Source organism: Vollenhovia emeryi, unplaced genomic scaffold (genome assembly GCF_000949405.1).
Source record: "Vollenhovia emeryi isolate VEMERY1.0 unplaced genomic scaffold, V.emery_V1.0 DF939233.1, whole genome shotgun sequence".
Lineage (NCBI taxonomy): Eukaryota > Metazoa > Arthropoda > Insecta > Hymenoptera > Formicidae > Vollenhovia > Vollenhovia emeryi.
In genome coordinates, this window is record NW_011967133.1 from 500,201 (window position 1) to 521,736 (window position 21,536).

Below are 21,536 nucleotides of genomic sequence, written 5' to 3' on the forward strand. Positions count from 1 at the left end.
GTGTCAGAGGTGTGGAGTGGATCTCGCTTGCTCGGTCAGTCTGCGTCGCGAGAAGAAGCGTGCGCGCGCGCGCGCGCGCGTGTGTGTGTGTGTTCAATCCGTACCGACCGTTGCGGGAGGGGGCAGGTGTGACCTTGTAAATGAAAATGGTAGTTTGTTTATGATTTTAAAGGTAGCTACACAGGCATTTTAATAAAAATTACTAAGAAAAAGTATTTTTAGTTTTCAATTTGTTATCTCCTAAACCAATGCCGTCCCCCACTTGATTCTTGCGGGGAATTACTCAGAAAACTCTCCCCTACAACATATCTAAGTGGCGAGGAAATCGGTGAGGTGTGACCTTTTCTGCATATTTACCAAATATTGTTCTAAAGTTGGTCTTGATCTTTTTCTACAATCGATTGACGGTCCTGTAAAATTATTCTGTGTATATACATATACGAGTTTTTTTACACTCTGCACAGTACCTTAACATTAGTGTCATCGATACAGTTCGCTGGCCGATCGCGGAATGCGTCCGACACCGATTAAATCCTCGTTAAATATAGATCTGATGTCTGAAACAAAAACAAACGTTGCTTCTAAATCATGTGTGTGCACTATAACGTACCGTGTACCTATATGGTACGATGTGACATCACATGATATAATAAGATGTGCTGTAATAGTCGGCACGCGACTCCGAAAAATTCTTCGCGTTAGAGCGTGTAAGTTGAAACAAGATTTATTAATTGTTCATCAGCATCGATTATTTGAAATAATGAAAGAAGATAAAATATTTTTCATTCTTATACTCTTAGATGCAACTGAATTTCGTGACGATGCGAAACTTCTACAATCAAACTTACAATAGATAATATTGGTATAACATATACATACCATATATTCTTTCTCATATTTAGTCTAATTTTATTATTGCCCTTTCTAAAAGTATTTCGGACAAAATTAAAACTCCATTGTACTTTTATTTATATTCATTTATAGTTTATGCCACTCGACGACATATTTATCTGAACACTTTTAAACTACAAAATGCGTGCACATAATCTCAGTGGCAACTTTAATTGCTATGCTGTTTTGCGATTGTTGTTATGACTCGTGTTATTTCATTGCGATAGTCACGGTGCCGATTAAATCGTATGCAGTACGAATGTGGACGCGTATATAAATCTTACCTTAGCCGAGATCCAATCTGGCTAAGGTATCGGGCTCGGGCTTCCGGAGACGTTCGCATTTTCATCGAGAAAGACCACGCAGCAAATTACTTAAAAACACACAAGGTCGTGCGAAGAGATAAAGAAATATAATGACATATAAGAAGCTCTGGGACCGAAGTTATAAAGTTTTTAAAGCCGCGCATTTCGTGTTATGGCTATTACGTCTTTTTCACGCGTCATTATTTAAAATTACCCCGTACAGTCTTCTAATTCTCCGTAACCCATCGGCCTTACATCTTCACCGGCCGATTATTCTTAGGACGTTCTTGGCTAGCCAAGCCGATTCTACGACCAGGCCGCATGCGTCGCGGCGCCTCGCCAATGCGTCTCGACTGGCGTCTAACGCTAACTTAGACGACTATATCCCTCCAATAACGTTTCGAACCGCGTACGCTGCTGTTTGGCTTGATAGTGCCGCGCCATACTGTTATCCGGATAAACGCGAAGGACGAGGATTAAAAAAGCATAAGCTAAAAAAAAGAGAGAGAGAGAGAAGAAAGTGAAAAGTTCGCGCTCGGTTCGCTATCAACTGATTCACGAATACGCGAATATCACGCGATTACTGCAACCGGATACATAGGTACATTTATCGCCCCGGTTTATCGCTCGATTACGATGTTTATACAGTTAGATTGGGAGTGATTTTATTGTATTGTTGTCAGTAACGAGAAATTTGTGTGATATCCGTTAGATTAATGAAATAGAATCGCGCGTAGCACACGATCGCAGCCAGCGCGAGTGTGCGCAATCGATGAAGCTATCACGAATTATACGAAATCGCGTGAGAACAGATAATCGTTTCGCACCCAAACTTATAACGCTGGAAATAGATCGCTGCGTGCGAATGTTAATAGTTCCTAGAAGGAAATTTACTTTGAATTTGACTCGCCCGGCTGTCGCGGCAAATTTATCATTCCAATTTCTGTTACTTCGGATACGCAATTTCCATTACGACGCGCGGACGTGTGAATAAATGTACAAAATAAAAATATTGCACAAATTCGGACAATTAAATTCCCCGCAGAGCTTATATTCACGTTACGCAAAAGACAATTATTGAGAGTGAAATCGAAGAAGAATTCATGATTTACACAATTAATTGCATTATATTGCAAATCTTTTTTGATCTCTTGTCTGTATTTCGTCTCGTTGCTTCTGCCGGCCGGCGATCGTATCTCGCACTCAGTCTGGCGCGATGATGTCATCGTAGAAAAGGAATCGTTATGCACAAAAAAACGGTGACACCCTCATGGTCATGTATTCTGAGAGCGACGTGACATCGACACACGCGTAGTCGCCAATTGTTAATTAATGTTAAATTAAGAAATAGCGTATTGAGACGAATCGTGATAACTTTCATAACTTGTAATTTTGCGTAATTCTCTATCAAAGAAGTGAAAGTATGCCATCGTTGAAAAAATAGATCGTTTTAGCGCTGACGACTCGAAAATGTGCGCTTTCCTTCCGAAAGGACGATGACAGCATACAAGTTCTTGGCAGATGACATCAACGGTTTAAATTATTCTTTGCTTATATTGATTGTGCAATCGGCAGCAAAAAATCATGTAATTTATGCTAATCTTATTTAAAGAGAAGATTTCTCTGTGTTTACCAAAAGAAAAAAATTCTTTAGCGAATATAAAATGAAAAATTGTATTTATATTACTAACGTTTCGTTATAAAATCGGGCGATATTTTTATCTTCCTACTTTATTCGTTTCGATAAGAAGATTAAAATCCGAAAAACAATAGCATTTTGTTTTGAGGCACATCGACTATGTGTCGTGTCGATGCTAAATGAAATCGTCTCGTAAAATTGTGTAGCCACGTTCTTTGAACAGTATCTTCCTCGTGGTGTACCACGAGTGTGAACAGTCGGCCAAACTCTCGTCGGTACATACTTCCTTCGTCTACTTTTAGCCAAGGCTGCCCTGACTTCGCCTGGGATCAGGCCAGCCGAAGCACAGCGACACGCATTTCCGATTCTAAATTCGTCTCACCTCTCTACGAATGATCACTTAAGGCCGCTGATCGTCCCATAACATTTTTTCCCCATGGAACTTAATATATTATAACATGCTTGTATCGAAGATATACCTTATCGGAATAATATTTCAATAAGTTATGCATTATACACGTATATGTTATAATCAACGATAAGAATAATTTTTTTTATTATAATTTATCCTCTTATTCATATTTTATATATAAACAGTTTAGCCATTTTTGTATCACTTGTATTTTTTTCATATAATTTATATTATTCAGTGTTTTGTTAAAAAAAATAATATACAGAACTATTTTAATTTCAAATATATCAAACAATCGGTGTTACTCGTAATATCTCGCCAATCGTCAATCTTCCCTTAAATGTCCAAATTGAATGAATTCAACGTGTTTGTATGATAGAAATAAATGTTGGAGAGCTGCTCTCTGACCATTGCGAGATGCTCTTTCGCCGTCCGCGGAGAGTTACCGTTTAAATCGTCCTTTTAGACTCGTCGGCTCGCTTCGTGGGAAGTCCGAGAAGGCGAGCGAGGATCTGGAGGCGTTCGAGAACATCGAACGTGAGATCGAGCGCCTGCGAAAACGACTAAACGAGGCACGCGAAAGCGCGTCGAACTTATACATTTACGGCGTTGACCAAGACGCTACTGAGATCGAACTGGGCGAGCTACGCTCGCAGGTTGAGGATCTCGTCGATACCGCGAAGAAGTTCTCAGGAAACATTAAGGCGCGGTACCAAGCTAGCCAGCAGCTAGTACCAAGTGACATTACCCAGCATCTGACCGCTCTCGAGCTTTGTGCCGAGGCAACGGCACAAACGATGGAGGAGAAACAGAGGGAGCAAAAACGTGCCAGGACCGTCAGGTCGGACTATCTAGCCGACGTGGACGAAGTGCAGGCATGGATCCGCCAAGCCGAGCTCAAGGTGCAGGACAGATCGATCGAGCCGGCCATTCTCAGGGAGCACCTTAGACAAATACAGAACGAGCTGGGCACGATTGGCGACAAGCTCGAACGACTGACGAAGAACGGGCAAACCATCGTTAAAAACACGAGGGACGACGCCGAGAAGGAGCTAATCACTAGCACGATCAACAATCTTACTGAACAGCTGGCGCAGGTCAGGAGCTGGCTGGAGGAAAAGAAACAAATCGTGGGCGACACTCTAGATGCCTGGCAGAGGTTCCTCGCGCTTTACGAGGCCGTCAAGGCATGGACGGAGGAAAAAAGACAATTCCTGATCGAACCACTGAAGCTCAGCACTCTTGTGCAAGCCAGGCAGAGACTGCACGAATATTCGGTATGTGGAGGAACGTCACTTTTCACAATCTAAGATCTGTGATAACGCTCGGCTGAAACTTCCTTCCATTTTATAGACAGCAGTTAAGAGCTGCAAGCAGGTGAATAAGAATCTCAGTGATATGGGCAGAGAATTGGAGAATATCGGTCAGGTAACTAGCGTAGGGGATTTACCGGAAAAACTGACCGAGGCAGAAGAGGGCAAGGTTCAAGTCGAGGGTCAGCTGTTGGAAAGGGTTAGTGAATAATTCCTTCGACAGAAATTTTAACTATGTATTATTCAGCCGATTATCAAAAATCCCCGTATTGCAGAATGCATTGCTGCAAGAAGCCAGCGAAGAGTGGGAGCAATGCGAGAGGAAGATGAAGGACGTGCGGAGCTGGATGGAGAAAGCCAGGCAGACGTTGGAGTTGCCACAGAATAAGAAGAAACCGCTGCGTGATCAACATGCTATTCGCGAAAAAATGCTTAGCGACATCGCGATTCAAAAAACAAAGATCACCATTTCGGTGGAGAAGCTCGAGGTGCATTTTAGGTCCGGTATTGTCGGTGACAATCGGGTGAAAGACACCGCCGACGATCTCATCAACGAGCTCAACTCTCTTCACAGCACCGTCAAAGAACAGACAACTTCTCTAGAGGCTTGCTTAGCGCAGATAGATCAGTATCAACAGGTTAGCGGATTGGGAAAAATGGATTCAATTTTCAGGCAGTACAGTATTTTTTCTTCATATCGAGCGAGACTGTCTTGTTTCCGTTTCAGGAAATTCAACAGTTGAGACAACACATTGTGCAGGTGGAGCAACAGCTGAGGACGGTACTCAGTCCTACGTATATGCCGAATGACCGAGAAAAGGCTCTTCAAGAGCAACAGGTAGGCACAACTCTTATTGTCCGGATTTTCTTATCACCTGCACAGCGCGCTGAAGCAGCAATTGATTTTTGCATTTGCTCGATACCAACTCAAAACCACCACCAAGAGAACGCGTTATTCTATCGCTCTCTGAATTGCTACGCCACGCGCGCGATTGTCGGGGGTAGTTTTCTGCCTTTTCGGGCGCGATTAAACAAATGTCTCTTCTTATTTGAGTAGTACTCGCGTAATTAGAACGCACGAGACCTATAACTAACCGTCGATCGAGCCACTATTAACCACATATAACTACGATTAATTTTTAAGTTATTTGCCATTTATCGTCTACTTTCGCCATATCGAAAGACAAGATTCAAAACTAATCTATAATGTCGAGTAACTTTCACAAATTTACAATATTAATGAATAAAATTATTTCTTTCACTATGTAAAATGAAGAAATGGCCAATAACTACATGCATAAGCACGACTAGCGGTGGAAACATCTTAAATGAGATATTGTTATCAAAATATAATCATATATTTTATTTTAAAACTAATTGGAATTATAAAACAATGAATTCAAGATGTTTTCCACTGTTTATGTCATACGTCCATCTTTTATCCTACATCCTACCTCTTCTTTTACGTGCGTATCTTGTTTTTGTTTTTTTCATGCATCAAAAATTTCAATAAGTCTACAAACATTATTTCCCACCGAGAACTTCATTTGATATCTGCTATTCGAGTTAATTTTTAGATTTAAATTACATTATCAATTCAACGCACAAATGTAAATCTTGCGTAGAATCTTCTAAACTATCCAATATTTTATTGTCAGACAACCACATATGTGCTAATATTTACTAAAATCGCCTATCCTGAACTTTTTACAGTAGACACAAGGACGCGGATTGGTAAAAGATTGAAAATAAATGTTTATCTCTCTTTCTTTCTCCCGTTTGTATTTGGCGATAATTCGCGAATTGGAAATCGAATCCTTGAAAGTTTTCGATCTCGCGTTCATCATGGTGGTACATCGCTTACGGGGTACTGGTTGGTATCATGTTCTAACTACGTTGTTCCGTTTTCCTCTTCTCACATTTGCCCAACGTATACACGTATACTCCTCGTACGTATCCTAGTTCTTAAGGATTAACTTTGCGAAACTTTTGTACTATCGTTTCTGAAGGGGATTACTTGATTTTGCTTGTTTTCTGTGTTTCTTTTTTTTCTGAGTTCTTATCGTTTAACTGTTTCACTTATCACGCGTGTACATCGCTATACATCTTCGTTTATATACGCACACATGTGTATATGTATATACATGTATACGTATCTTTTTCTTTACATACACATCTCTTTGTCCATGTGTGCGCGCGTGTATGTCTACGTAATAAGCAATCACGCACATATGCCACTTACGTTCTAGAATGAAAGACCACGTAGCAAAAACGCGAAGTACTGCCGCACATTCACGTAAAGCGTGTCATGCACCGTTCACGTACGCATCCCTTACGTGATCTTTGGATCTTTACGTTAGACTTTTGCAATTCACAAAAACGTACATAAGCCATAGGAAAATCAAGCGACCTCCGATGCCAAGACGCGTGCCGAGACCATGCGAGACACGCAGATAGAGTGCCAATATTCTTCTTTTTTTTTTTTATAATAATTTTTTATAATAAAATTTTTTATAATATAATAATTAGTTTCTGTTTATTATTATTTCAATGCATTTCATTTTTTTACCAGTTATTTCATTTATGAATTTTTCTTTGCTATACTCCTCTTACTCCTCCACACCCTTGTCATTTCCAATCGCCTTTACTTCTTTATCTGCCACTGTCCTTCTACCGCTATCTTCATCGTTATCGCATTTCGACCCTCTTGCGATCATCGTTGTCTACACCGTTCAACGGGACCGTTTCTCTCTCGTTATTCATCTCTGGCCGTGACTTTTTCGTGCTCTGCGCTCCTCTTTCTACTCAACGTCTCCTTCATCGTCGCAATCATCATGGCCTAACCCCCCCAATCCTTATTCCGTCCCTCTCGCTCGTTCGACGTGTTAACGCTCTCGATTTGAATTCGCGATTTCAATTCCACGCTCGAGCAGATCTACCGTGAGAAAATTAAGTCCTTGCAAAGTAAAATCCAGGCGCGCACCGAGAGGTCTAAGCTACTCGTGCAGCGAGGCACACCAGACTTGGAGCCCTTGGACCCATGACAATAGAGATCTACCCCCGTTGAATGAGTCCGGTTCTCATTGTCGTTATCCTCGCTTATTAACTTGGAATTACACTCGTCTATCTTTAAATATGTAACATTTATTCGCTACTATCGATGAATAACGACGACGATAACCGCCGCGTGTCAAATTATACGTGTAAAACTTGATCAAAGGCTACATTAACGACAAAGGCGACGTAATAAGAATACGAAGTGAAATCAATTCTCGTCTTTGTCGTCGACGCTCCTTGATACAATCGATAAAACTATTTTGTTTTTAGTACCACATAACTTTTCTAAGTTTTTATCGAGCACTGATTTCCTAATAGGTATCACTCTATAAAATTACGGACGCGATTACGTTACCATGTATGAGCGCGCGTCGTTTGTCCTAAATATCTGTGCTTAAATAGCCATACGATATGACTGAGTAAGGAAAAATAAAAGGTTCGTTCACTGTCAATCGGTGTTCAAGTACATTCATTTACGAAATCCACTCATTTTATTTACACACAGAGAGAGAGAGGTTTTTCGATATATTCTAATATGCGACCTGCTCAAACGAAACCTGGCTTTAAAAATGATACCGCCCTCCCATCCTATGATGAATGTAAAGAGACTCCTCAAAATTGACATAGTATATGTATTCCATTGCTGTGCCTTGGCTGACCTTCCGTGGTGGATAAAGCAGAGCCTGCAACAACGGGTGGAGGATTGGAAGCAACGCAGCAAGACACTGGTGGATCAGATACACGCGGTGGATCCACACTACGTACCCACCAACGACTACCGGTTTATAGGCCAAGCCTCGTACGCCGATATCGCAGCAGGACGTACCAATAGTCCGAGCTCGAGAAACTGTAGCCCGTATAGACATCAGCGAGAAGCCACTCCTCCTACCATGACCGCGCAAGTATTACGACCTGTGGTTATGCGAGCTCAAAAGTTGATTGTGGAATATCCTTCTTCATTAGACGAGGCACAGGCCTCGAGAACGGAAACTCAAGAAAGCGACGCAAGCTTAAACAAATTGCAACTGCAAACTGAGACACGCGTGCAAACGGACAATCGAGGCACGAACGTCGCGGAAGAATGTCAGCAAGATTTACCCCAAGTTATCGTCGAATCGTCTGCGCCACGTCGAGGACGATCGCCTACGCGGAAGACAAATTCATCTAGAGTAAAAGATCCCAAAACGGCTGAACAGAAGGAAGACATCGACAGACGTAATAATTCTCGTCCCGACGCAAATCCCAAGCAAGAGACGCAAGCAGAGCCCGCGAAGAATACTCTAGCGCCGCGAGAAGAACGAAGAGGGCGTTCACCTAGTCCTATGTGGGTTCCCGGCTCTACCTCTTATGCCGACATACTTCGCGGATGTATGCAAACGACGCAGGTTAACGCCGCTCCTGCACAACCGTCCAGGCAAAAGATGGTTTCTTTGTCCGGAGAATCTCGACGTGGTCGGACCGAAGCTCCTCGCACGGAACAAGTCACCGTAGACATTGTCGCAAACGTCGACAATTCTCAACAAGCCACCGAGGTCCAACAAGTTGTGCCGGCGCAAGAGATACAGATGGAAAGTGTACGAATCGCGGAGACTTATTGTCAATCCGCCGAAAGTTCCACGGAGAAGTCAGAGGATCAAAGCTACGCCGAGTCTGAGCCGACTGATTGGGCCGACGAGGCCTTGCAGGATTACAATGTACTGCAACACGTGAAACCTTACGAAAATGTGCCGAGACAGCCTCAACCGACGGAGATCTACGACTATATGATACCGGAGACGATGCCGGAACTGGTAGGCTTCATTGGATCTCATCTCGGAACGTATCCAGTAAGTTCGTACGTTTACGCGCCGTCCGGTCATCATCAGCAAGTGCAGCTCGATGCAATAAATTTGAATCCTTATAACGATGGTTCCTTAGCTTACGTGCCGGAACATTATGTCGCGCAAACCACGTATCTTTCGGCATCGGATATTTATCAGCAGACTCCGATGCAGCAGCCTGTTAATGATATGAGACACGCAACTACGATTTTGGCGGAAAAGCCTGTCGACAAGATACCAGTGGTTAAACAATCGGAGGTTCCTAAAGACACCATTGTAACTGAACGTATCGATAAGCCTGAACAGCAGAAATCTGTAAATGTCTCGAATGTAGAAACTTCCCCAACGAATAAAACAGAAGGAAAGAATATATCAGTGAATACTATGGAAATCAAAGGGCAAACCTTCTCGTACGCGCAAATACTTTCGCATGGACTCAGTCCGCGTGTTACTTCGACACGAACCGTGAGTGAAGTATCAACCGCGGATTATTACAGTAAAGAGCGTTCTGATTCGCCAAAAGGGTCAGTCGAGTTGTCATCTCGTGAATTATCGCCGTCGCAGGAATCGAAATTTGACCAAGACCTGCAATCATTCACGGTAACATCCGAACAATCTAGACAATCTAAAGAGAACGACTGGGATACGATGAAGAAACGGGAGGTTAAAAAGAGGCAACAGCAATCGAGCGATAAAATCAAACAAGCGGATGAGAGGAAATCTCGAAAGCTTATCGATAAACCGAAGGAGAAACAAAGAAAAGAAAAATTAAGTCCGCTGAAGCAGCTGGAAACGCAAGATGAAATTGTTCCTGATGAAATCGTTCCTGATGAAGTCGTCGATAGTCCAACGCAAAAAGAGGAAAAACCGGTGCAGCAAGAAGAGCCAGCAGTGGATTTAGTAGATACAAATCCATCACAAGAAAAGAAACGTAGACAGAAGAAAAAGAAGGTAGATAAATCAGTAGGAGATGAAATTGATAAAGCGCTTAAAGAAATCGAGGACATGGATAAACAGAAAACAAGATCTCAAAAAGACAAACCTAAAGAGCAAAATAAAGAACAAAACAAATCGCGAGATTCTATTAATGAAATGGAAAAATATAAAGATGAAGCTGACAAGAAGCAAAGCAAATCCGGTGAGAAATCTAGGAAATCAGGAAAATCTAAAGAAGTAACAAGGGTAAAAGAAACTATATCTATGGAACATGCCACATTGCCAAGTCAACTCAAAACAAGCGATCAAAGTATGTTAAAAGATAACGCAGAAGATAAAGAAAATACGAAAGACGCAAAAGTTTCAGAGTCTAAAAATGAACAAGTCCAAAACGATATTTCTAAGGAAACGTTGAAAAATCAATTTCAAATCGACAATAGTATCAACATTGATTCTGACCAACCCGACACTATAATTAAATGTAAAAGCAAAAGTGACAAAAATACAAAGGCCAAGGAACGTAGCAGAGAAACTTCAGAGAATAAAGTCCAGGATCAATCGGATGTTTTAAGTAGTAATAAGAAAGGGGATAAAATAAAGATTTTTGACGAAAACACTGTAACAGAGGTTGTAACATTACCAATCGTTCAAAAGATTGAATTAGAAAATACAAGTGAGAAGACAAATACAAAGATTGAAGATACAAGAAAACATAAAGATGTTTCAAAAAAGGAAAAGAACAAGGCAAGATCAAAAGAGTTGAAGATGGAAGCGGAAGGGAGTAACATAAATCGACAAAAGCTCGAAATCGATATTAAAGAAATGTTCGAAGATAAATCTCTAGAATCAACCAAACTGACTGAGATTAAAAGTTTGGATTCAAATGCGTTTGATGGCACAAAAACCACTAGTGATGTAGACGAAAACATAAAAAGTAAAACCAATTCTCGAAAGAAAGACAAAGCTTCTAAAAGTAAAATAAAATCTGAAGTCGCAATCGATACATCTTCGACAGTTCCGACAAGCAAAGTTTTGGATGAGATTAAAATAAAACCAAGTGACACAGAAAAATACGACGTTCCAAAATTAGAACAAATAATCGATGAGACTAAAATTGCAGAAGCAGCAGTAGCAGTTGAATTGACAGAAAGCAAAGAAGTGGAGCACCAAAGAAATACTAAATTAGAAGCGGAAGGCTTTGCGAGAGAAAATTTAAAGATTATGGACACAATGAATGAGAAAGAAGCAATTAATAACACAAAGACGATTGGGAAAACTGAAAAACTAGAAGTGGAGAAATGTCAGACGAAAACAACGAAACAAAAGAAATCTGAAAAGGCAAATTCTAAAGTTCAAAATAAAAGAAAAGAGGATAATACTGACATATCGCAGCCTGTTGAAAGTAAGTCTGTTGGAAAGAAAGATGAGCCTGACACCGAATCTTTAATTATACCTATGATAGAAACAGCCGTTCAAGAGCAATCCACGGAAAAAACGAATTTGGCTGAGCAACATGTACCAGTGCCCAAAAGCAGCTGTCTTGTTCAGTCAAAAACGGACGCCGAAAATAACCACGGCGTTAAAGTAGACGAGGGAGAAGATACAGCACTCGGTCACGTTAATAAATGTGTGCCAGAAACTATTCCTAAAAGTAAAAAAAAGGGCAAATCAAAAGACAAGACTGCCACTCAATCTACTGCATCGATTCATGATACAAAACCTATAGACAACTCTAAATTAAAAAATGTAGTTGAGCCCGCAGCATCTTCGGTCGAAAAATCTATAACAATGCCAGAAGCGGTTGAAATTACTTCTAGTACAGAAGTACTTTCTAATGAATCTGAAGTTGAAAAATCGAAAGATGTGCTACACAAAGAAAAGACATCGAAACGCACGAAGAAAAAAGGCTTATCCCCTAAGCACACCGTTGAGCAAACAAAACAGTCTCCTTCTTTTTATGATAAGTTCCAAGAAGAAATCATTTTCAAGGATGATTCAACGAAGGGGGAAGAAAGTTTCAAAGTTACTAGTCCTAATGAAGAAAAGTTTAACAAAAATCTACCTTCTCTTGCGAAAATTGATAAAGCTGAAATTGAAAAGACTCAAGAGTCACAGAAAAAGAATGAAGTTGAAACCGAATTTAATTCTAAAATTTTGAGCGATTCGGTCGACAAAGCTCACCTACAAGACAAGCGCACAGATGAGATACATAATAATAATTTAGAATTGGGACAACCGTCTTCGACAGGAAAGGCTTTGATTATAGAGAAAATGGTTACTACGGTAACGACCACCACCAGCGCACCAGGATCGGTAAAGGTCAAGCCACCCGATGTCAAGTCCGTTAAGTCGATAGAAATCATAGAAAACATACCCCTTCCCAAAATAGTAGGTTCCAAAGTTACCGAATTGATCACTTTGCGTCCTGAAACCGTAGAGGCTAGTCTTACCACTACTTACGCTAGGGTACCGAACGATTCTCTCGTTAGTAATTATTCGGATCAATTGCAATCGGATCAGACAGCGATTTCTCAAAGAGTAGATTTAACTTCGGCAAACTCCACCGAGAATATCGTGACAGCCGACGAATTGGCCTTGTTTGGTAGCGTGCGAGATAGGAAAAAGATTTGTCCGGGCATTTCAGAGAATCGCGATATGTCAAAGAAATCCCCGCCGATGACTACTGCACCTGAGGAAGCGAAAGGAGAATTTTCTGCTCAATTAGATGATAACACGGAAGGATTAGGAGATCGATTAAAGGTAGAAGTTCCTGAAGAAAGCCACGAGATTAATATCAAACAAGAAAACACTATTACGACAACGACACCAGGAATCACCGTTGATATTATTTCGCAAAATGACAATATTATAGAAAGTCAAAATATTGATAATTCTGTTAAAGCTGATAATGTTGTATTAAGTGATAAAACTAGTCAAGCTGATTTGAATGCACGAATTCAGGAAAGAGATAAATGCACGGATGGAAATGGAGTTAATGTTGAGACAATAGCCAAGGATGTTAAAGAAGCAGCAGATGAAGAAATAGAGCCTGAGATAAAATGTGAAAGCGAATCCACAATCAGTAAAATAAAGGGCAAAGAAATATCCGAAGGTATAAAAACGAAAAAGCAAACGGTGCCTGAATATTTATTAGAGCTTGTTAAACCTTATGCCATGGATCGCCATGCTTACAATCATGCGGAAAGTGATTTTTACCGTTATTTCAAAGTCGTCAAAATAGTAAAAGAACCACAACCACCTGCTGTCATAGTTCAGCCAAGGCCAGAGAGCGTAGAGAGAATTGTACAAGAATCAGTGATGAAACCTGTTCAAACAGCTAACCAAGAAATGCATGAAGTCGATTACAGAAGACGTGCTCTTCTTATAGAGGCGCCAAAGTATCCGATTACCAGTTTTCATGAATTTGAAACACAATGGATTAAAACGAAATCCATTCCTGACGATTCTGAAACATCTTTAAAAACTGCAATAGAGAAAGGCAAAGAAATTGTTGAACAAAAGGAGGCAGTAAATGCGGTAAATCTTACAGAAGATGCAACTACGATTAACGTAGAGAAATTGCAAACAACCGAAACAAATAATACTGAAGATAAAGATAAGAAACCAAAAGATTTACAGCAAACTGTACATTTAGTTTCTGACGATTCCTGGATGAGTATTTTGGACGAGCCAATGATGATTGAGGACGATTTTGATGATACATTTAATTCAGACGAAAATTCAATTAATACAATAGTAAATAGAGAACTGATAGATGTCGAAAGTCAAGATCGAAGAAATGAAGTACAAATGAAAGAAAAACCATTATCTGAAGCCATTTCTAACGCTTCATTTGATGTAATAGATTCAATTAGTACTGCAAGCGATTCAATATCACAGGCAATTACAGAATTAAATGTCTCTGTTAAACCATCTACGGAAAAAATCAGTGATAATCAGTTGACAGATGCCGGAACAATAACAGATACAAAAATACAAACAAACGAAACTGTTACGAAAAATAATGTTGAAACCGAGCAAGAAATATCCGAAATTAAAACAACGCCAGCAAAAATATCATCTGTACATTTAGAATCCGATGATGCTTGGATGGCTCTTCTTGAAGAAGAAATAATAATTGATGATGATTTTGACGAGCTGGAAATAGAGGCAATAAAAGATGATCAAATTGAAAAAAGAGAAAGAGAAATTGAAAAGAAAAAATCAATTATTGAGAAACAAAAAGACAAGATTGAGCAAAAAGAACCAATTATTGAAGAACAAGAAGCGAGAGTTAAAAAAGAAGCAATAATTGTAAAACCAGAGGAAGAAATTAAAGGGGAAAAAATAATTGAGAAACCTGAAGGAGAAATTGAGATGAAAGAATCAAAAACTGAAGTTCTGACCAATACATCTGTAACGGAAATTGCTGTAAAGGATGAATATCACACCAGCATAAAAGATATTCAAAATGAAGTATCATATACGGACGAAAAGCAAGGCGACAAAACGAAAAGTCAAATAAAGAAAAAGAAAGAATCAAAACATGTTAAAGTCACAAAAACTAAAGATCAAGCAAAAATTAAAACTGCAAAGAAGTCAAATGACACAGAAATTAAAACAGATACTATTGAAGACGATTTATCATTGTTAAAAAATAATTTAGAAGAACATAAAATGTTGAAAAACGAAACTGATTCAACAATAAAAGAAGCAGAAAAATCGTTGATAGTCGACGAACAAACTGAATTATGTAGAGATAATTTAAAATTGAAACTTCTTTCAGACGAATCTGTATCAAAACCAAACTCACAAGATACAATTGACGAAGAGCACGAAAAGCCGAAACATGAAGAACGTAAGCTGAAATCTGATAAGAAATCCAAAAAACAAAACCAGAAATCTAAGATTATCGTTAAAGAGAAATCAGCAACGGAGAAATGTGAGAGTAACATAACAGATGAGAAAGATGACAATATTGTCTATTCTAAAGTGACAGAAATTGATCCAGATATGCCTAAATATGACACTCGCTTAAATCCAAATGCCAAATCATGGGCAGCCATCGTTGGTGCAAAAGGTATAACCGAAACAACTATTACTTCGAAAGACAATTCTTTGAATAATCAGACATCCGCTGTCCGTCAAGATACAAACGATAATGCTACGAATATTGTGAAACAACTACAAGCGTCGATTGTGCACGATTCCTGCGAAATTTCACCAAAAGAAGAAACGCTCGCGATGCATTCGCCTTCATTAGAAAATCAGCTAAACAAAATTGTCAACGAAGAGTTAAAGACAACAACAGATGAAATTGTCAAACCAATCGTGGAAATGTCCACTGTACCGTCGAAACAGATTAAAGAAGGCAACAAATCTTACGCGCAAGTTACAGCCTCTTCCCGAAGAACTCCCCAGACTTCTCAAGAAGAAATGTACTCAGTCAAACCTATTCCATCAAAGACTGATGATTTAGCAATCAAAGTATCGGATGAGGTACGCGAAAATTTTAGTACAGAAAAATTACCAAGTCCAGTAGAACAGGATAATAAACAAGTAAATGAAACGATAGTACAACAATCTTCTGATCACCAAACAGTTACTGTAAGCCTCAGTTCCCAAGAAGAATCTATTCCTTGGGTAGAAGAAGTGGAAAAAGAAACATTGTCAGTTTCAACTAGTTCTGTCGATCCTATCAATGTGACAGATAATGAAACATGTGCAAAATTGGAAAATACATGGGCTGCAATAGTTGGGAAAAAATCCGTAGAATCGTTGGAAATTAATGATATTTCTAATTTTGAGCAAAATCTTCCTAAATCAGAACAGGTTATGGAACAATGGTCTCCAACGCAGGTACAGATTTATGTGGAGGAAGCTCCTAAACAAGAACCTATAGAGAATTTAGTTCAAGTGGATGAACAAGGTTTTATAGAATTTGTTAATCGGAAGGAGTTACGCTCTAGACGTTCTAGATCGCGTTCTCGAAGTGCTAAACGAGATAACAGACGTGCAATGGTAGAAACCTCAAATTCAATTAGGAATAAAGAAATTGAAACACAGGATATAACATCAGAAAATAGCGAAAGTATTAAAGTCAAGGAGGAGATTGAAAATAAAACTAAGCAACCTGTACAGAAAGATGAACAAAAAACAGTTGGCAAAAGCGATGAATTGGCGAAGATTATTCAAGAAGAAAATCCCAAATTATCTAAAAAGACACATGTATCTGACAGTAAAGGTAAAGACAAACAGAAAAATGACTCGAGTGAACGAAACAATGAAAATAACATGCAATTTGTTGAAAATGAAATTCATAATGCTGAGAATAAAATTATTCAAGAAATAAAAACCGAACCAGACGTAACATTTAAAGGTAAAAAGAATAAATCGAAAAAGAACAAAGACGCGAAACAGCAGGCTGAAGTTAATAAACAAAAGGAGTTAAAACACATCGAAAAACCGAAAGAAGATAAAACATCTGCAAATGAGAATGAAACAGATCATAAGGTCCAATTAGAAAATATCAAGGATGAATCAAGAAAGGAAACACAATTAGTTAAAGATACAACACAAGCGCAAGAGAATAAATGCAAGAATGTGGAAGCACTACCCATAGATCGGGACAATGTTACGAAGTCTAAGAAGAAGAAAAATAAAAAGGAAAAATTCGTCATTGAGCAACGAATTGAAAATACTTCTGATACTGACAAAAAGACAGTCGCAGCTGGAGATTTGGAAGAGAAAATAGAATCATCAATAGAGTCAAAATTAGATGACGAAGTAAAAATAAAACCCGAAGAAGTAATTACTACTGCAGATATATGTAATATACCTACATATCCGGAGACTAAAGAAATTCCAACAGAGATAATTAACAAACAAGAAAATATTAAGCAGGCTATAACTGTTGAAACTACAGAACAAAAAGGTATTGAACAGAAAATGGTAGTTGACGAATCAGAAAATACAGAGACATGTAAAGAATCCTCTTTAGAAAACGTAGAAAAAAATGTAGTGGAAGAAGAAGAAATACCTAAACTGGCCAAAGCGGAAAAACGAAAACAGAAGAAAAAGGGAAAAATTACCCAAAGCAAATCTACCAACTTACCTGATAATACAAATATCGTTGAAAATATCAAAACTAAAGAAACGGTTAAAATAATAGCAGAAACCATAAATACTGTGTCATCGAAAGATAAAATAGGTGATGAACCGATAATACAGTCTGTACAAAAAGGGGAGACTGAAAAGTCTTTGGAGACATCCGAAGCTGTAATCGAAAATGAAACCTCTCTTCCACAAATAACTCCGATAAAAGACCAACAAAAGGCCAAAAGCAAATCTAAGTCGAAAAAAGAAAAACGACAAGATGAAAAAACTAAATCTCAAAATTTTACAATACTTACAGCTGACTCTAAGGAAAACGAAACTCTATCTATTGCAGAAAACACTGAGATTATGAATTTATCTAAAGACGTGACAGTATGCGATATTACGCATACTAAGAAAGAAAATGTCAAAGATCAGGTATTAGATGATGAAATTACCTCTCCAATGGACATAATTGATAAGAATGATTTCTCTGTTAACACGGAAGCAATCAAGCAAGTAAATATTAAAGAATCAAAAATACTTGTGTCTCCCACAGAGAAAGAAGTAGATGAAGAATCTATTAACATTAAAGATTTGCTGCCATCCGAAAAGAATAAACAAACACAGAATTCTTCGGAGAAACAAGATACCAAGGCTGAAGATAAAAAAGATTCTCAACAACAGAAAGATTCAATAAAATGTCCGAAAGAAGATGCTATTAGTATTATAGATAAAACTATATCACTTGCAAATAAAATAATTCCTGTAACTAGCAAAGAAACGGACTTCGGAGCAGAACCTAGCGTTGACTTTCTAGAGAAAGAAGATAACAATTTTGTTTTAATTGAATATGTGAAAAAGCTTGAAATATCTAATAATGAAAAAGAAGTTAAAAATAAATATGAAATAAATGGAAAAGAGGTAGAAATGAATGGCGCTACAAAACCAGCAGAAAAGCAGATAGAAATAAATGAACAGATTATTGATGCAAGAGAAAACGTCCCCGAAGAATCGTCCACTGATAATATCACTTTGACAGAAAAAATTGAGTCTCAAGCGGAAGAATCGTACTCAAAACCTGACGATACTTTGAAATTGCACGATGAAAACGGAATGGACATGTCGGCTCCAATTAATCACGTCTCCAGACAAATAGAGTCACCGCTGTGTGATGACTCAATAAGCGCAGTTATAAAACATTCTCCACCGTCAGATAAATTATCTTCAACTGTGCAACAATCCTTTGAAGATGAGGACAAATTGAAGCGCACTACAAGCATCGAACAAGAGAGCTCTGATCTTTTAATCGAGCACCCGACATCCAAGGTACAGTTCTACATAGCGGACGAGATTTTAGTTCTGAATCCTGATCGACGGAAATATGTTCCATCGACGTCTTTTCCGCAGGAACAACCTGCTGCCAACTTATGTAGCCCGTGGTTCCTATCTCTCGACGGTAGTTTTTGGCCCGATAAACGACCCTATCACGAAGCCGAACGTAATCATTTCGAGAGCTTAGCTTTGCATACGAAAAAGAGTGTCTCACGCGATAGTAAACGTGATTTCGATGATCGCCATCATCCTCGAGATCGCGACGACGACAATTCGGGTGGCGGTGGCGGCAGTGGTAGATCACAAGATTCTTGTGGAGACTCGCGTTCTCTTTTGGGCGCACCCCAGACAGAGCGTATGATAGCCGATCTACCCGGTGGCATGTGCAGCTGGAGCGATTATAGCACTTATCTATCGAGCGAGAGCGAGCGGACAACGGATCACAGTCTACCACTCGGCACGATTGAAGATCCAACGTTTGATTCGGGTTTATCTTTGGATTACTCGTTGCCGAGTGATATCCAATCACCATCACCCGAATTCCTCTCGTCATTCTCTCCCTCCCATAATCTGCAGACCGAATCGCGCATGGAGTCTCTTACAGACGCCGAAGTAACCCCGAGGGAATATCCTACTGTCTCTTCTTCGAGTAGCTTCCAAAGTCCCGATTATCCTGGCACTTGCACCAAATCGTCGACCTATGCCCATCTTCGTCCACAATCCAAACTGCATTTAGGTAATGAGATGAGGGAGGGATCCGTGCAACGGTGCAGCCCGAACGGGGAGGTGGAGAGAGAGACGGCTAAAGGAGAAGCTGAAAGGATACGCAGGATCCAGGTGCGATCACCGTTACGGCCAGTGCTCGGTCTTGTTCTAGTCGAATTTGAACCAAGTCCGCTGCCATATGTATATATACATGTACATGTATATATATTTGTTGTATTTAGTTATCTGGATTGTCTACCACTGGTTTTTCGCTCTCTCTGTCTCTCATTTTGTAAAACGACTACGTTTTCTTTTTCTTGCCCAATACTGAGTCCAATGTGTGTGATTTTCTTGTGTCGTCGATTACAGCCCGTGCATATCGTTATTGTTGCTCTCCGTGCAATTGCTAATTATAGAATTATTATTTTATTCTATTCTCGCATAGTAAAATATTTTAATTTCTTGTCATTCGCATGAAGCAACAATAATACGATCTTCCTTTAAAAATATACTTTGCATGCTTATTCCGCTTCCAAATATGTGCCTTTTACGTATATTTGTTACTTGAATAGGCCTTATATTGCGCATACTCTAAGATATCATAGTATTTTTCTATTATATATATTTATAGAGTTTGTGATATTAATTTTGTGAGACATGATAAACAAGCGACATTATCAAATATCAATGAGATAATTCATGCAGAATAATTGAGAATTATCAATAACTCGTAGGAAATAAAAATTAATACATAGTTTCTTATTCCTTTTTACTTTTGGTTGCTGGCAACTTTACGTGACAGGTCTTTGCATTCGAATTGCTTAGCGAGGTATCCTGAAATTTACTGACAAATTGCATGATTTATTTCTCCATGTATAGCAACGACTGGTTGTACATATTTCCACAATAGATACTGAACGATGTTGTACTCATCGATGTGCTTTTATTGTATTTTGCAGTGTACCATTTTGTAATATAACATATATATATAATATATTTTCTTACAGGGTTTAAGAGTTTTCAGTTAATACGATTAACATGCAGCGTGAAAATTGATTGGATTCCGTCGTGTGCACGGCATGATTGAAGTAGTATATTTCGTGATCGATAAAGTTGCTAATGATCATTTATGTTTTAGGATGTCGAAGGAGGCCTCGTTTCTCTACAAGCAAGACTCTCGAATCTCGAAGGAACGATAGGTTATTTGCCTCGAGACAGCGTAGAATCTATGCTTTCATCTCTTATGGTAAGAATGTAAGATAAAATAGGAAGAAAATTACAGATATGATTATTAAAAATTCAACGAGGAAAAGTAATATTAATAAATAAAAAAGATTGAACCATTTCTGTTAAATTTGTATTGTCAAGCTTGTCGATTAATTCTGTTTCAAAAAAAGTACATTCGACGAGGCGATTGACTCATTGTAAAATCGAAAGATTCTTTCCATCTGTTTTAGACTATATTGACGGAGCTTCGTACTTATGACGAGGAAGCTACGCAACTTGAAAAGCGATTACACGAAATTCCTGCTGACATTGAGTGCCAAAGGCTCTCGGTAGCTTTAACGGGAATTCATACACGCGTCACTTCTCTTCTCGATCAAGCGGAACAAGGGAGGGTAGCTCTCGAACAGGCACGAGCAAACCGAGAGAGACGCGGCCAAGAGATTCATACTTATAAATTATTCCTCGAAGAGACAGATACTTGGCTAAGAAACGTCGTATCAAAACTACATGAGCAATATTCAATTAATACCAACAAGGTCTGTTTTCAATATAAACTTTTTTTTAGAGGATATCTCACTTTTTGCATTCGCTATATAACTGCTACTTTGAACTTTAATGTTTTATATTTAACAAAAGTCTTGGAAAACAATTAAATTAGATATATACAGGGTGAGTCTTTCCATATCCGACAAAATTTTTGAGAAGATAGAACGGATCGAGATGAATGGAAAAGTCCTGTACCATTTTGCAATTTTCGTAATAGTTAACGAGTAATTAATTATTAAAAATCGTTGTCTTAGA

General features: G+C 38.9%; 1 protein-coding gene across 6 annotated transcripts in view; it reads left to right on the plus strand.

Moving 5' to 3' along the window:
• Positions 1 to 21,536, plus strand: part of LOC105560327 (nesprin-1) — a 106,821-nt gene that overhangs the window by 55,325 nt on the left and 29,960 nt on the right. For 4 of the 6 annotated variants that reach the window (XM_012009355.1, XM_012009352.1, XM_012009353.1 and 1 more), the window contains 7 exons: positions 3,714 to 4,524; positions 4,601 to 4,759; positions 4,836 to 5,198; positions 5,288 to 5,398; positions 8,295 to 19,640; positions 20,647 to 20,754; positions 20,966 to 21,271. In XM_012009355.1, coding sequence (XP_011864745.1) covers positions 3,714 to 4,524; positions 4,601 to 4,759; positions 4,836 to 5,198; positions 5,288 to 5,398; positions 8,295 to 19,640; positions 20,647 to 20,754; positions 20,966 to 21,271 — 13,204 coding nt within the window. Of the gene's footprint in view, positions 1 to 3,713; positions 4,525 to 4,600; positions 4,760 to 4,835; positions 5,199 to 5,287; positions 5,399 to 7,493; positions 8,070 to 8,294; positions 19,641 to 20,646; positions 20,755 to 20,965; positions 21,272 to 21,536 lie in introns of those variants that run through there. The other 2 variants (XM_012009356.1, XM_012009357.1) reach the window with 2 other exon arrangements.